The sequence below is a fragment of the Egretta garzetta genome, unplaced genomic scaffold (genome assembly GCF_000687185.1).
Source record: "Egretta garzetta isolate BGI_Z169 unplaced genomic scaffold, ASM68718v1 scaffold1136, whole genome shotgun sequence".
NCBI classification, from domain to species: Eukaryota; Metazoa; Chordata; class Aves; order Pelecaniformes; family Ardeidae; genus Egretta; species Egretta garzetta.
The window spans coordinates 187,302-201,243 of record NW_009260127.1 but is presented as its reverse complement, the minus strand read 5'-3'; the positions used below and the strand labels follow the sequence as shown (position 1 = coordinate 201,243).

The 13,942-nt window shown below is 43.2% G+C and overlaps 1 protein-coding gene across 3 annotated transcripts in view; it reads left to right on the top strand.

Moving 5' to 3' along the window:
• Positions 1 to 718: 718 nt before the first annotated feature.
• Positions 719 to 13,942, top strand: part of ANP32E (acidic nuclear phosphoprotein 32 family member E) — a 19,307-nt gene continuing 6,083 nt past the window's right edge. Inside the window, exons 1-6 of one of the 3 annotated variants that reach the window (XM_009641441.2) lie at positions 719 to 906; positions 1,485 to 1,607; positions 3,258 to 3,423; positions 4,946 to 5,103; positions 7,217 to 7,271; positions 9,588 to 10,557. In XM_009641441.2, the coding sequence (XP_009639736.1) occupies positions 847 to 906; positions 1,485 to 1,607; positions 3,258 to 3,423; positions 4,946 to 5,103; positions 7,217 to 7,271; positions 9,588 to 9,655 (630 nt within the window). In that variant the 5' untranslated portion in view covers positions 719 to 846 and the 3' untranslated portion in view covers positions 9,656 to 10,557. Of the gene's footprint in view, positions 907 to 1,484; positions 1,608 to 3,257; positions 3,424 to 4,945; positions 5,104 to 7,216; positions 7,272 to 9,587; positions 10,558 to 13,942 lie in introns of those variants that run through there. The other 2 variants (XR_004842359.1, XM_035896913.1) reach the window with 2 other exon arrangements.

Here is a 13,942-nt window from a genome sequence, read left to right as displayed (position 1 = left end):
GAAACTTTGCGCTTGTTTGGAGTTAACGTTTTCTGGTGGAAAAATAAAACAATAGTGAGATTTGACTTGAGGCTGGCAGAAGCGTGCCACTCGGGGCCCTCTGCAGCGGCTGAAAATGTTGTTATTTAAAAGCATGGGGGGGGGGGAGAGTCCCCTTATTAACGTCCCTTCTAATGAGTGGTGCGTTCCGCTCTGGATAAAATAATTTAAAATTAATTGGCTGCTCAAAGAAATTCACTTCTCACAGGACGCGACCTGTATCGATTATCTAGTTGTTTTAGTGGCTTTGGCACGAGGAAATTACTTAATTGGGCTTAATTAACCTGCAGAACTCCCTGCTAAAATAATCTGGAGCTGGGAGGTTTGGGGTTCGGAAAGGGATGGAATGCTTTTGGAGGTTTGAATGAGCACAATTAAACGATCAGACTTTGGAAGCGCGTTAGCAGTTCGCCTCTACGTAGGGGCAGCTGATACCCGGGCTGCGGTGGCGCTGTAGGAAGCTCTAAAGATGTCGTGGATGAAGTTGGGGGTTAGGCAGCGGTTGTTGCAGAATTTGGGGCGTGCTCTGAGGAAGGGGAACTGGCATCCCTGTGAAAATAGGTGGGTGTCGGTGATTTCGGACCACAAATCTAGTCTAAATTTAAACGGGACACCAAACCAGCAGATACCGAACGGTCTTCAAGTTGTGGTTTCGATGAAGCGTGGGGGGGTTTGGTGCTCGTTAAACTGACGAGTGACTTGCTGTCCTGTTCGAAGGTGACGGAGTTGGTGCTCGATAACTGCCGATCCAGCAACGGCGAAATCGAAGGTCTGAATGACTCATTTAAAGAACTGGAGTTTCTTAGCATGGCCAACGTCGAGCTGACATCGCTGGCCAAACTTCCCACGTTGAGTAAGCTCCGAAAGGTACGTCTTCCGTCGCCGAAGTCCCGGTGACAACCCGTGGTTGTGCCTTTCAGCGCTCGCAGTTGAACTTGCGCTATGGTTTTTGGTTTGGTTTTTCTTTTTTTAAGATCTGAAATTGGGGGTACCTCCAGTTACTTATGGCCCAATGAGGATTGGCCAACGACTCTTAGGATGGTAAATGCTTGGCTGTTCAAAATGGTGGTGGTTGGCGGTGCCTTGCTGAGTGCTGGCGGTTGATGAGGCCGTTGGGTTGCCCAGCTGGTGGAGTGGCGCATCGCTGGCAGAACAAAAGCTTGTAGCGCCTTCCAGTCTTACGTGTTCTACTGAGTTGCCATTTAAGTGTCCAAACCCAGGAGATTTTAATGACTACTTCCTAATTCTCAAAGTAAACTGAAGGGAATTCTTTGACGGCCAAAACGATAACTCAATGAGTGCTTGTGAACTTGGACTCTTCAGAAGAGTTCAGCTTTGTGATTAAATTGTTCAGTTAAGGGGAGAGTGATTAAACATGAGGTGGGGCTGGATCTGGTGGTACAAATCGAACCCTTTAATTACTGAACTTTTTTTCTGTATAATAGTTGGAGTTGAGCGACAACATCATTTCAGGAGGCCTGGAGGTCCTTGCGGAAAGGTGTCCAAATCTCACATATCTAAATCTAAGCGGCAACAAAATCAAAGATCTTGGCACTGTGGAAGCTCTTGTAAGTATGAAGGGAGAGGGGCTGATTTAAATCTAATAAATTTTATTTTAAAATCAAGAATAAATTAATATTTTTGCAGTGGAATGGTACAAGTTGGGCTGTTCAGCCTGGAGAAGAGAAGGCTGCGGGCAGAGCTGAGTGCGGCCGGTCAGGGAGAGGGGGTGGAGGCCCCATCCCTGGGAACATTCCAGGCCAGGTTGGCCGGGGCTGTGAGCAACCTGATGTGGTTCAAGGTGTCCCTGCTCCTGCAGGGGGGTTGGGCTGGGTGACCTCTGGGGGTCCCTTCCCACCCAAACCATTCCATGATTCTATGAAACTCAGCTGTGAGGACTGCGCCTGAGCAGTTTTCTCAAGCACTGTATAGAAACAGCGAACGGGGGGGTTAAATTAGCATTGTGTAAGAAATCAGCAAGTACAGAGGCAGCGTTCTAGCTGCTTGTATCCCTTTTCGTGCGGAATGAAATCGCCTTTCTTACCTGTCATATTCTACATATTTTTTTTATTCCCCAGCTCAAGGGAAATGGATAGTGCAGTGGTTCAGGTTTGTCAGTGTTCCAGTTGGTCCCGACTTGATTAACTCGATGTCGTGGTTATTAGGGACGGTACCTGTAAAACGCGGTGCTGTGGAGTTCCTCAGCGCCAGTAGGATGTCACTCAGTAAGAGATTTCTGAGCTGCTGGTTTGTCTTTGGATGACAAAGTGCCCAAGTCACGCCTTGCCAATCCTCTTGCGCTCATTTGTTCAGGTACAGTTTGTCTGATAAACAACTGCCCCAAGCTCTCGCTGAGCTGAAGTGACTGGGAAGCAAGTTCGGAGCAAGCCTGGAAAGCACCAGGAGTAGGTTATTGAAGTGTGGGAGGAAGCCGCCAGCGCCTGTCACCACCTGATCTGTGCGCCCATTTTTCTAGCTGATTATTTTTTTATTTTTTTTTTTTTGGTTTTTAGGATTTTGATACAGACTGCATATTTTTAAAAGTGTTCATAAAGCTTCTTCATCTACATTAAGGGTACTTTAACCCAGCAGTTAGTAGACCAAGTAAAGCAGTTAGTGCTCTGCAGAAGAAACGCTTTTATTTAGATCTTAAACACTTGCCAAGCCGTGCAGGTGGCTGCTTCGGTGTGTGTGTAAAGTCTGAAAGGTGAGAAAAATCACCATCGGTTGTCTAGTCTTTATTGTTCAGAAAGCAAAATCTGTAGTGTAGTGATAAATCCTACCAAGTGCCTCTTGCTTACTCCTTGCAAGATGCTTGTAATTAAATTACTCAAACTGAGAGGCTGCTGGAGTCGTTAAGTTTTTGCCCAGAATTGCCTGGACAAAAATAGGGTATGCAAACAAAACCCCAACCCCAAATAGGTGCTGGCGGTCTGTGCACGGTGGGTCTAGTGCTTGGAGGATGCGTTGGGCGTGCTGCACGCACGCTGCGCCGTTGCTCTGCAAAAGCAATTTTATTGGGAGTCCTATGCGAGCAACGGATTGAGCTGAAGTTTGTATTTAACGGGGAGCAAAGTACTGAATAGAAAAGAAGGGATGGGGACAAAATAAATTCTGTAGCTGGTGTGTGGTTAATGCTGTTTGGGCCGTGACCGTGCTGTTGAAGTACCGCGTCAAGAAATAGGGGAGGAAAAAAACCCCTTTTTGTTTATTTTCAGCAAAATCTCAAAAACTTGAAGAGCCTTGACCTGTTCAACTGTGAGATTACAAACCTCGAGGATTACAGAGACAGCATTTTCGAGCTGCTTCAGCAAATCACATACCTAGATGGATTTGATCAGGAAGATAATGAGGCACCGGACTCAGAAGATGATGATGATGAGGGTAACTTCCTGAAATAAACTGTGGATAGAAATGGTTCCACTGTAATAAAGATAGAGATGTAGCATGGGGTATAGCCACTTCTGGAATGCACTGGCATGAGATTCTGTGCTCTTACTTTTGAAGCGCAGACTTCTAGAACTCTTGGTATGAACACGCTGCGATACAGAGGAAAACTCCCCTTAAAGGTTTTGAGTGTTCTTGCAGAAGCCTTCTGAGCGCAAGGAAATTTGAGTAAAGATACTGTTACAAAGGCACAAATATTCTCAAAAGAAGTTGCGAAGCACTTTGGCACAACTGAATAATGCAAAGCGAGGGGACACACACACACGGTTTTGGATGAAACGTTGTAATTTTACTGGTTTTGTAATGGCTTCAGTCCCATGCTTGAGTATAATAGAGCTTTTTTGCTCAAAAAATCTATATAGCTCCTTTTGATCTGACCTCAGTCGTAGTCATTAATGAGGCTATTCCTACGTCTCTTTCCTTTGTTTCCTGTTTGGAATCGAAACCCGTAGGTACGGGTCTGTCAGCGCGTGGCTACAGATTCCGCGTTGATGCGATCGTAGGAGCAGCACGCGTGCTCGTCTTTAAGTGTACTTGGCTTAACAGGTGACTGACACAGGCAAAGCTGTTAAGAAAAAACCCCTCCAAAATGTGTTTTCAGCACTGCGGGCTGCTGTTGTGATGCAGCACGTTACACGTGTCTGCATTCTAAATATCCACGCAAATAACCAGGGAGATTTGGGCTCTGTCTGTTCGTGGCAGAGGTTTTTTGGTGTTTTCTGTGGGCCCTAAATCATCAGCTGGGAGCTGGCACGGCTGCGTGCCGGGTCATGGCTGTCGAGGGGCAGCTGACAAGTACGTAGATGCATCAAAGTCTGGAAACCTGTGTTTAAAAGAACTCAAATGAAAGCCAAATAGCTGATATTTGAAAAGTGGAAATAAACCCAATATTTGAAAATAGATTAATAGGTTATTAACTTGAAAATGAAATTTTAAGTGTTATATCACCTTGTCATTTCTTCTAATTCACTTAACTGAAACTGTGAAAGTGATTATGTGCTCCAGACGTAGGAATGGAATGAGAGCTCATCTCTTTGGAACCGTAGGTGTTTCATAGTTACTAGCAAGTGATTAAGTAACAGATAAATGTAATATGTTAAGCTGGTTTTGCCTTTAAATATTTTAGGGTTTGATTCTACAGAGAAGCCTCTCTTCCCCTTACTAAATTTTCAGCTTCCTTGCAGGAATTTGCATATGTAGCTGCTTCAGGCATCGAGAATTTTGCCTGAAGCTTGTGATGTGAAAACATTGGTAGCCTTTCTTCAGGGGAAAAAAAAATTAGAAAGAATTAACTTCATTAACATCGTGCTTAGTTTCCCACATGTTGCCTGCATTTCAAAACATTAAAAAAAACCCCAAACCCTTCTGGAAAATAACGTTACGCCTAGCTTGATCTGGTGTATGCAAGCCTGCATAAAGAGGAGGTCGTGAAACTTAACTTCTAGCGTTTTCATTTCAGAAGGAGATGAAGATGACGATGATGAAGATGAGGATGAAGCTGGTCCTCCAGGAGAGTATGAAGAGGAAGACGATGAAGACGACGGAGGTTCAGATTTGGGGGAAGGAGAAGAGGAGGAGGAAGTTGGTCTTTCATACCTGATGAAAGAAGAGATTCAGGTAAGGTTTGTAAATTCTACCGAATCCAGGAAATGAAATAAAACCGCGTGGAGGGTTCTGTGTTAATTTAAACGTACCAACCCAGAGCATACACATGCAGGGGAGATGCGGCGAGATATTTTAGAGCGAACGCCGCTGCCACTGAAATACAAAGTGTTGACTTGAAGATGAGTGGTGGCCGTTGGCTACGAAGCCAATCCTGGCTGCCTTCCAAGACTGGGTTGACTTTTATCCCACCCTTGGTGCTGCAGGGTGGCGGAGCCTCTTTATTCTGTGCAAGCTAAAGAATCGGTTCTCCCCGATGTTTTGAAACCAGGCACTACTACCAATTAAATGGTCAGAATGGGCATACGTATTAAATAGAATAAATCAATTTCTTTTGGAAAACCAAAGAAAATACCCCCGTCTTGCGAAAGAAGAGAATGAAGTAGCAACAAGTTACCAGCACTTCAAGTAAGATGCAACAAAGGAGATGTCTGGGTTTTGCTGTAATAAATGCTGGGTTTTTTACTGTGCACTCACTTGAAAATGTTGTTAGTGGTGGTAAAGAGCTGTGGAAAAGGGCCTGCAGGATCTTTCAAGTAGTACTGTGCTAAAAAGCAAGTGGAGGAGGATTAAGATAAGAAAATGCATGTTTTACAAGGTTATGAACGGGTTCCTGTAGATAGAAACTGGCCATGCCTAAATGATCGTTGCCTGGAAGTAAACCCCGGGAGTCCTGATCTAACACCCCCCGTTGACAGCTACAGGGGTTTCGGAGGGAGAACGTGTCTGGCGTGGATTTTGTCTGCCAGCCTGTGCAAGCGGCTGGCGCGTTTCAGCTCAGAAGAACGCTGGTGACATCACTTCCATTACTGTTAGTTTTGATAAGAGTTTACTTCCTGTCAGCTGCATTTCACGTGGATGTGCAGAAAATCTTGAACTAAACTCTTTGTGGTCTTCGTTTTGTTCTTGTAACTAGCGCTCGTATGATTCGCTTAGGAGCGTAACTACGTTCCTGCCATAATGCTCTGAAGAGGTAATGTCTGCAACACAGTTAACGAAGCTGAAACTAAATAAGTGAATCTGTTTCGAAGCTGAGACCTTAGAGATAGTTCTTTGGAAAATGAATAGGATGCGACTAGGAAGAATACCGGGAATTAGTTGTGTGTGGTCATTAGTTTATGTGTGTGCTGCGTGTCGGAATTGCCACCATGAAAATGTTAGGGGAGTTCAGAACCCTTCGGCCCTTCTGGTGATGGAGTGACAAAACCAGGTACCGCGTTTGCCTTTTGCATTCGTTTTGGTAGGGGGCAGGCGGCGGTCAGGGTGAGGGCTGTGAAGTTTTGAGAGTGTGCCCGTCTGCTAGCTTTTCCCTGCATTTTTGAAAATCGATTTGGAAAATGGAACCGTGCACCATTCTAACTGCAGCGAATGACTCCAGAGTGGTTTTTAATTCCCTTGTTCTAAGGGCAAATGTCAGTATGGGTTCTCGAGTGTTTCCATGTTTTTGCTTGTTACGTTACCCTATGTATAAAAAATGATATAGCAGATGGGTACAAAAATAAGACTTCAGTTTGTCTTCAAGGCTTGACACTGTGCCAGCAGGGCAGAGATCTTGCACCACTGTTTAATTTTCTGGGGCTGCTGATTGTTAATTGGTTTACATTTTTCAGCTATCGGCTTTGGGGGGGGAAAAAAAAACCCCAAAAAATTCCTAACAACTTCATTTATTTGGTACAGAAGCAATAATTCTGTGAAGATATTAGCCGGTTTGCTTTCTCTTCTTCCTTGTCCTTTAATGACAGTGGGCTAAAAGGAAAACTAAAGCTGTTTGTCATCTCTATTTGCTGTTGTTAATTTTGCAATAACTTACTCTTGAGCTGGCGTAAGCGGGGGAGAAAACAAAGAAACGAGAATACCGGGCCAGATAATGCGCAGGCTGGGGCGATTAAAGGTCCTGCGGTCAGTTTGGCTGCCTGTCCTTGTACCAACGTCCAGTAACAAAAAGTAAATGTGGAATGTGACCTCTGAACAGAGTAAGTGGGATTTTCTGAATTTCTGCTCAGGATCAGCATGTAAGCAGAACTTAAATAAACGGCAATTTTAAAAACCTTTCGCGATTTTTGTAAAGGATGAAGATGATGATGATGACTACGTTGAAGAAGGAGGCGATGAGGAGGAAGAAGGTAAGTTCTCAAGTTATTAAAGTTGCGGCTAAAACGATTCTTTATAATTCTGGAACTTTGCAAGTTTGGCGTGTGCACTTTAAAGGCATAAATCACTGTTTGGGCTGTTTCTGAAGGAATGTAAAGTATTTTAGGATCGGTTTAAGCAAGAGTTCGAGCAGGTGGTAGAGTAGCTGTGCAGTATTTCATAGAATCGTAGAATCACAGAATGGTTTGGGTGGGAAGGGACCCCCAGAGGTCATCTAGTCCAACCCCCCTGCAAGAGCAGGGACACCGCTAACTAGATCAGGTTGCTCACAGCCCCATCCAACCTGGCCTTGAATGCTTCCAGGGATGGGGCCTCCACCACCTCTCTGGGCAACCTGTTCCAGTGTTTCACCACCCTCAGTGTAAAGAATTTCTTCCTTATATCTAGTCTATTTGATACCTTTTATCTGCTCACTTGTAAAATAAGGAGGAAACGACAGGTTTTCAAAGTCTCTTGTTGAGGCGGTTTTCTAAAATGAAAGGTACTGCATCTCCTACACGGTTAGAAATGTTAATTTTTCCAAGATGGAGAGGAGAGGGGACTCCTACGTTATCTACGTACATTTGGAATAGGTTGTCTACTGCACCAGAGGCTCCATGGGCAAAGCCCTCGGAGCAGCAGTAGCACCTTTGTCTTTTCCCTTTATCACGTTGAAAGTGGTTTTTCCAGTAAACCTTTCTACTTCAGCGGCCGCTCCTAGGAGGCAAACTCAACCCCGTATCCCATCCAGCAGCCTAGCTAGCGAGCCTAGCTGTATTTTTTCTATCCAGTCTTTATCAGTGGTTGTAACATCTTAATTCCGTAAATTGCTCTTTTGATGTCAGACACATGCATAATAGTCAAAAGCTTGCAAAAAAAGAAAAAAAAAAAAGGCCAGTGTGCGTGGTTTATCCTGCTTTGAGAAGGTGCAGCGTGATGAGTGTGTGTAACTGATGGGGGGAAAGTGGCGTTCTTGCAGGCCCTTGAGAACGTAAAGTTCTGTTTGCAAGAAGAGGATTACTTGAGTATTTTTTTTCCATTAAATAACATTTTTATCTTTTGATATTTTTAAAAGGACCTGCAAGAAGTTAAACAGGACAAACTCTTTTTTTTGCACCTTCAGGGTAGGGAGCAGCTGTAGGTTCGCTGCCCCTGTGCTGTTCTGGGTCACTGGAGCAGAAGTTGCTCTACAGGCAGAAGGGTTATTCCCGATTTTTGTGCAGATATTGGCGTTCCCTGATTTGTGCGTGGAGGGATGGGTGGCTTGGTTGTGCGTTCCAAGCGGTAAGATTAAGCCACCAGGCAGGAGTCCCCTGTTAGGACCAGTCTATGGCTGCTAAAGTCCCTTAAAAAAAAAAAAATTACCAGGCTTCATCTTAAAATGCTTTTCCTCTGAACTTCTCTTGCCACGAGGCTCTTCCAGAGCTTTGCTTTGCTAACAGTTAGGCACTCTGTCCTAAACTTTAAACTACCCCTAGCAGGAAAGTTTTGTATTAATAGCCCTGAAGTCTGTGTAAACTGTAGACAGATTCTGGAATTTCTCACCAGACCAGTCCCTGTCTCATTTGTACGCTTGGCCTAACGGAGCAGTTTTTGGAGATGTGCCTTGCACTTGGGGGGGAAAAAAAAAAAAAAGGAATTCTGAGGTAGTAATGCTAATTCTTCACTCTCTTACCAATGCAGCCTTTGTGGCTATTAAGACAACAAAGCAGGAGGTCAGGATGGCTAATTAGCCAGGAAACGACTGCTGGAAAATAAATCTATTAGATTTGATGAAATTGCATTTCATGATTTCACCACAAGAGCGCATAGTCCACTGACCGAATTAAGCATATTTCTGAGAATAAGCTCAAAGATGTTTATGCAAGACACTCAGCTCGGTTTGTCACTGGAGAGAGAACAGAGCATGTTTCACTTGGTGTCTGCAGAAGCTGCTGGGGTTTGGGCGGGGTGCATGCAACTTCTAAAAACTAAAGTTAGGGAGATACGGAAATGGTATTTTAGTTCTCAAATATATGTTAACAGAAACACTTTTTTAATAAATCCGCTTCGTCTTGATAATTTTTGTATGGAACATCATGTGCTCGGCTTGAATTTAGTTTAATATGGCCTGCGTGAATTATTCAGAGTAATGTAAACTGATCTTTTTTTTTGAGAGCCATAAGCACCACAGAGAGGTTACTGTGGTGAATGCATTAACTACAGACGAACCGGAATCGCTTCCTATTACCTTTTCTACAAGTATAACATGACGTTTATGATGTCTGAGCAGAACCTAATGAGATGTTATGCGTACCTCTTTTCCTTAGCAGAGGGCATTCGAGGGGAGAAGAGGAAACGAGACCCTGAAGACGAAGGCGAGGAAGAGGATGATTAATTTGTTATAGACACAAGTAGGACCAGACTCTTAAGTTACAGAATACGCAATAGTGATTATGCAGATCTGTATGTCTCCATGTACCATAGATGTCCCTACAGAAGATAATACGTTAACTTTTTATAGGAGAAGTGTGGTTTTACTATTCTTGCCCTTTTTATCATTCCAAATAAGATATAATAGCCTGTTAGTGAACCTATATGTAGATGACAATTTTCAGCCCTATAATCACTGAAGCCATTGTCAAGTTTTTCCCCCCCTAGACTTTTGTTTGGAGCTCTTTGATTTTATACAAGCTTGCTGTGTTGGTCATCATGAGCCCAGAGTTAAAACACCCCTTTCACGTGGGTTTAATATTGTGAATTTCCTTCAAGATTTTAAAAGTTTTTATACTTAAAAAGCTGAGCTCAAAAATGCTATATGGCAAATTCCAGTCTCTGTCGTCTGAGTTTACCAGGGATTTGATTTGAAGTCGACAACTAGATTACACCTTTATTTCAGCTTTTTAAAAGGTGACTCCTGTAATATTTTTTTTTGTCTTCTATCCATTTTGTCTGTTGCATTGTAAAGCCTAAGTGGGTTTCAGAAGATCTTTTTTTTTCCTGCTTGTTCAGGTGTTCGGTGTTTGCTGGAGTATTCACTAGATACCTTCAAGAACCTATCTTGGCAAACCGAAAGGGTCATAACCCGTAAATTTTCTCCAAAACACATAGTCATTGCAGGTATTAACAAAAGCAACTAATCTGTAGTTTAAACCCATTTCGCTAGAAGTCTTTGGTAAACTTTCGCTCACTTTGGGAATTCCGCAACCATCGTCATGTTTGGCTATAAAATACATGCATTTCTGATGCAGAAGTGAACGGGTAACTCCTTCAAGCACATTTTTTTTTTTTTTTTTTTTTTGTTTTCAAACAACACCCCCCCCACACTTTTATAGAATCATCGAAGGGGGAAGGATGAACATAAGTTAGTCTTTCTTCGCAGGTCATCTTTTCAACTTTTTAAATCGGGTTGTAGGCAAAACATTCAAGTTCATGTATAATACTAGATAATAGTTTAGGGTTTTTTATATGGAATGGCTGCAGAAACTTGTTCCATTGCATACAGTCGGTGGCGAGCATAGGAGACATGCAGACAAGCTTTTTTTTTTTTTCTAGCAGCCCGATTGTGACCAACAGGTCTTAATAATTCTGCCCCGATGGATTCATGTTTTCTATTTGAGCTGCTGCGAAACACGTTCAGACATACAGCATTCCTCTTTCAGTCGGGATTGGGATTTAAACCAGTAGTCTTGGTATAAAACTAATTTGCATTGTTTCACGTAGGTACTGAACCAAATATCACACACAGCTTTATTCAAGAGACTTATTTTTATATCTGTCTTGGCTGACAATAGCTGCCATTAAACTGGGGGAGACACCGAGGGTGGGGAAGAGGGAGATTTCCTGGACCTAGGTAAGAGTCAGTCGCCCATAGATCGGTTACCTGTGAATATTTAATCGGTATTTCACACACTAGCAGACTTTAAATGTGACTTCCAACTCTTAAATCAAGTTCAGATACTGCAGGGTTGAAGTTCTGCAAAGCCCAATTTCTTGTGTGTGCAGGTTTTTGGTTGGTTGTTTGGTTTTGGTTTTTTTTTTTTTTTTCCCCTCCAAATAGAGCCTTAAATCATAGTTTCTCATGTAGCTGTAAAGCATAGCCAGCCGCTAAAGGCATCGGAATGAAACGAGTCAGGCAGGTGGCAATATACTTGGAAGTGAACTGACTAAATGGGGTTTGCATTGGTTTGGGGTTTTTTTAATGAATATCTGTAAAGACACTAGAAAAGTAGTGGTAAAACTACATTTGCAACCACAATCTTAAGTTCCTGTGTTTGTGTATGAATACTGAATGAATAGAAATCTTAGGTAAGTGCACATCCTATCTTGTCGTGGAGGCTCTGTGTTCAAGGCAGTTGCTTTGTGCTCAGCTTTGAGATAGAAAAGTGTTTTCCCATCTTTTTGCTTATTTTTTTTAGTCTCGGTGGATGATTGAAGCTTACTATTTATAAATGTGTACTTTAAAGTACCTCATTGTCAGGGTTTTCCTTAAACCATCTTTTACTGATGCATATAAAATTAGTTTTAAATGGAAAAAATTGCTATTTTGAGGGATTAAAATTATTTGAGTACTGGTTGCAGTAAGTGAGTCCAGTTTTGACACTGGAGGAGCTAATTGGACAGAAGGGGTTAAACTCAGAAGGGGTTAGCAGACTTTCCCTAGGATAGGCAGACTTAACACTTCCTAAAACCAACTTGCAGTGTCGTGCATCAGCCGCTCCATCTAAGAATCTGAGCCTCACACACAACTTCCCAAGTAACTTTGTCTTTTCCTCAGTGCTAACCATCGAAGTATAGTTCCATATTTGTCAGCTTGGCATGCAATTCAACAGCATAGCATTTTTTAAAAAAATAAGTAATACAGAGCCTCCAGATAACTTTTGAAACTTTTTTGCTTGGTGGGTGGTCTTTTCATGCAAATATGTAAGGGTGGGTTTTATATTTTGTAGAGGTTTTGTCCTATTTTAATGCTCTTTGTATGGCAGTATGTATATAGTGTGTTTCGGTTCCTTATCAAACTCTTTCCTTAAACTTTGGAGTAACTGATTTTGTGCAACTGTGTTTTGAATAAAGCCATGACAGTGTTAAATTAAAGAAAACAACCCTGCAGCACTCTCCGGATAATTTTTAGTTGTAACAAAACATGTTTCCTCCCCATGTGTGCTGTAAATTTTAAATTAAAAAAGTTTTCAAACCGAATTATTTCAAATAAATTGAGACTATTGTGTTGGATTACTTCTTCTAGTATGTACAGCTGTGGAGAATGTGGTATTTCTTAAGGAATAATTGTTCTTTCCTGTTACCTTTTCGTTGTTGGGGAAACCCGTGGAATTGTCTGTCTTTCTGGGGCTAGAACTTTATGGTACTCTGGTTTTTGGTAACGTTGTCACAGCTGAGGAAGAATGCTGTGGGAAACCCAAAGTGATGTCTGGAGTGTTCCAGACGACTGTAATGTAGAAATGAGTGCTGGAGCTGACAGGGCTTTTGCATACTGTATAAATCAATACCATTTGAGTGTAGCTGAGCTATGCAAGTCTGGCTGAGTCTTAAGAAACAAAAATGAAAAAAAAATCCAAGAGCCTGGTTCTATTTTTGCTTTTCAGAAGCGCTGACTTGGTGTGTCCAGCAGCTCGACCTGCAAGTCTTAATGCTTGTCCTTTCAAAGTAGCTGCCTGGGTCTGTGTGAATTACTCCTTATTCAAGAATGATGTTTAAAAAAAAAAAAAAAGCTGCTTCTCCTGTACAGCTAGACAGAGCATTGTTTTTATTTTGGGATTAGTCCAGCATTCCTGGCAAAAATCCCCTGGATGCACTTGAGAAAGCTAGTAACTAAACAGGCTTGTCTACTGGATATGTGATTAGCCAAGAAATGGGTGGTGGTTTTCTGGGATTTTTTTTTTTTCTTTCCTTTTTTTACTCGTGGGGAGGAATGCCTTTCCATCTACAGCCCCATACTGGCCACTTGCTCCCTATGCACCTATTTGCCCACTGGAGTGAGACCAATGGGGAACCTGAGCTTTAGAATTGTTTTTAATTTAGTTTAGTCTAGCTTTTGGGGCTACTGGTGGGTTTATGCGAACTGCAACCAAGCTGTTCCATTCTGGTACATGCATGGCAAAAGAGATGAGATTTAGTGCTGTGTAGGCATGTCTTCAGAATCAGGAAAAACTCAAGGCGTGGGCTGATGGGCTCCTGAGCTCATTCTGTTGGAGGCGAGCAGCTTGTCGTGACCTGTCATAAACCACCTTTCTCCCTGCTACAGCCTGGCAGTCTCTCTCTGGTTGAAAACATGCCACTGCTGCTGCAGAAGTCATCTGTCCAGATGCTCCACACGGCTGAGGATGTGCTCACTCCCTGCCCCGGCGGCTGCCAGGCAGGGACAGAGGGAAGCCAGCTGCTCTCCAAAGGCTAAAAGCGCCCCAGACTGCTGTCTCCAGCGGAATCCCAGGGGCTCTGCTGTCCTCCATTTTGTCGCAGTGAGGGGAAGCCCTGCTGGCGGGCGGCCGCGTGCGGCTTCCTCCCTCCTGCTCCTTCGTTCTCCTTCTCTCGGAGCTTTTGTCTTTTGCCCCTTCTTTCGCTTTCCCGCCCCTCTCGTCCCTTATCTCCCCCTTCCAGTTGTGCTGCTTCCCCTCCCCTTCCTTCCTCAGGGGCAGGAACGTCTCACGAGGCGACTGACAGGCGGGGA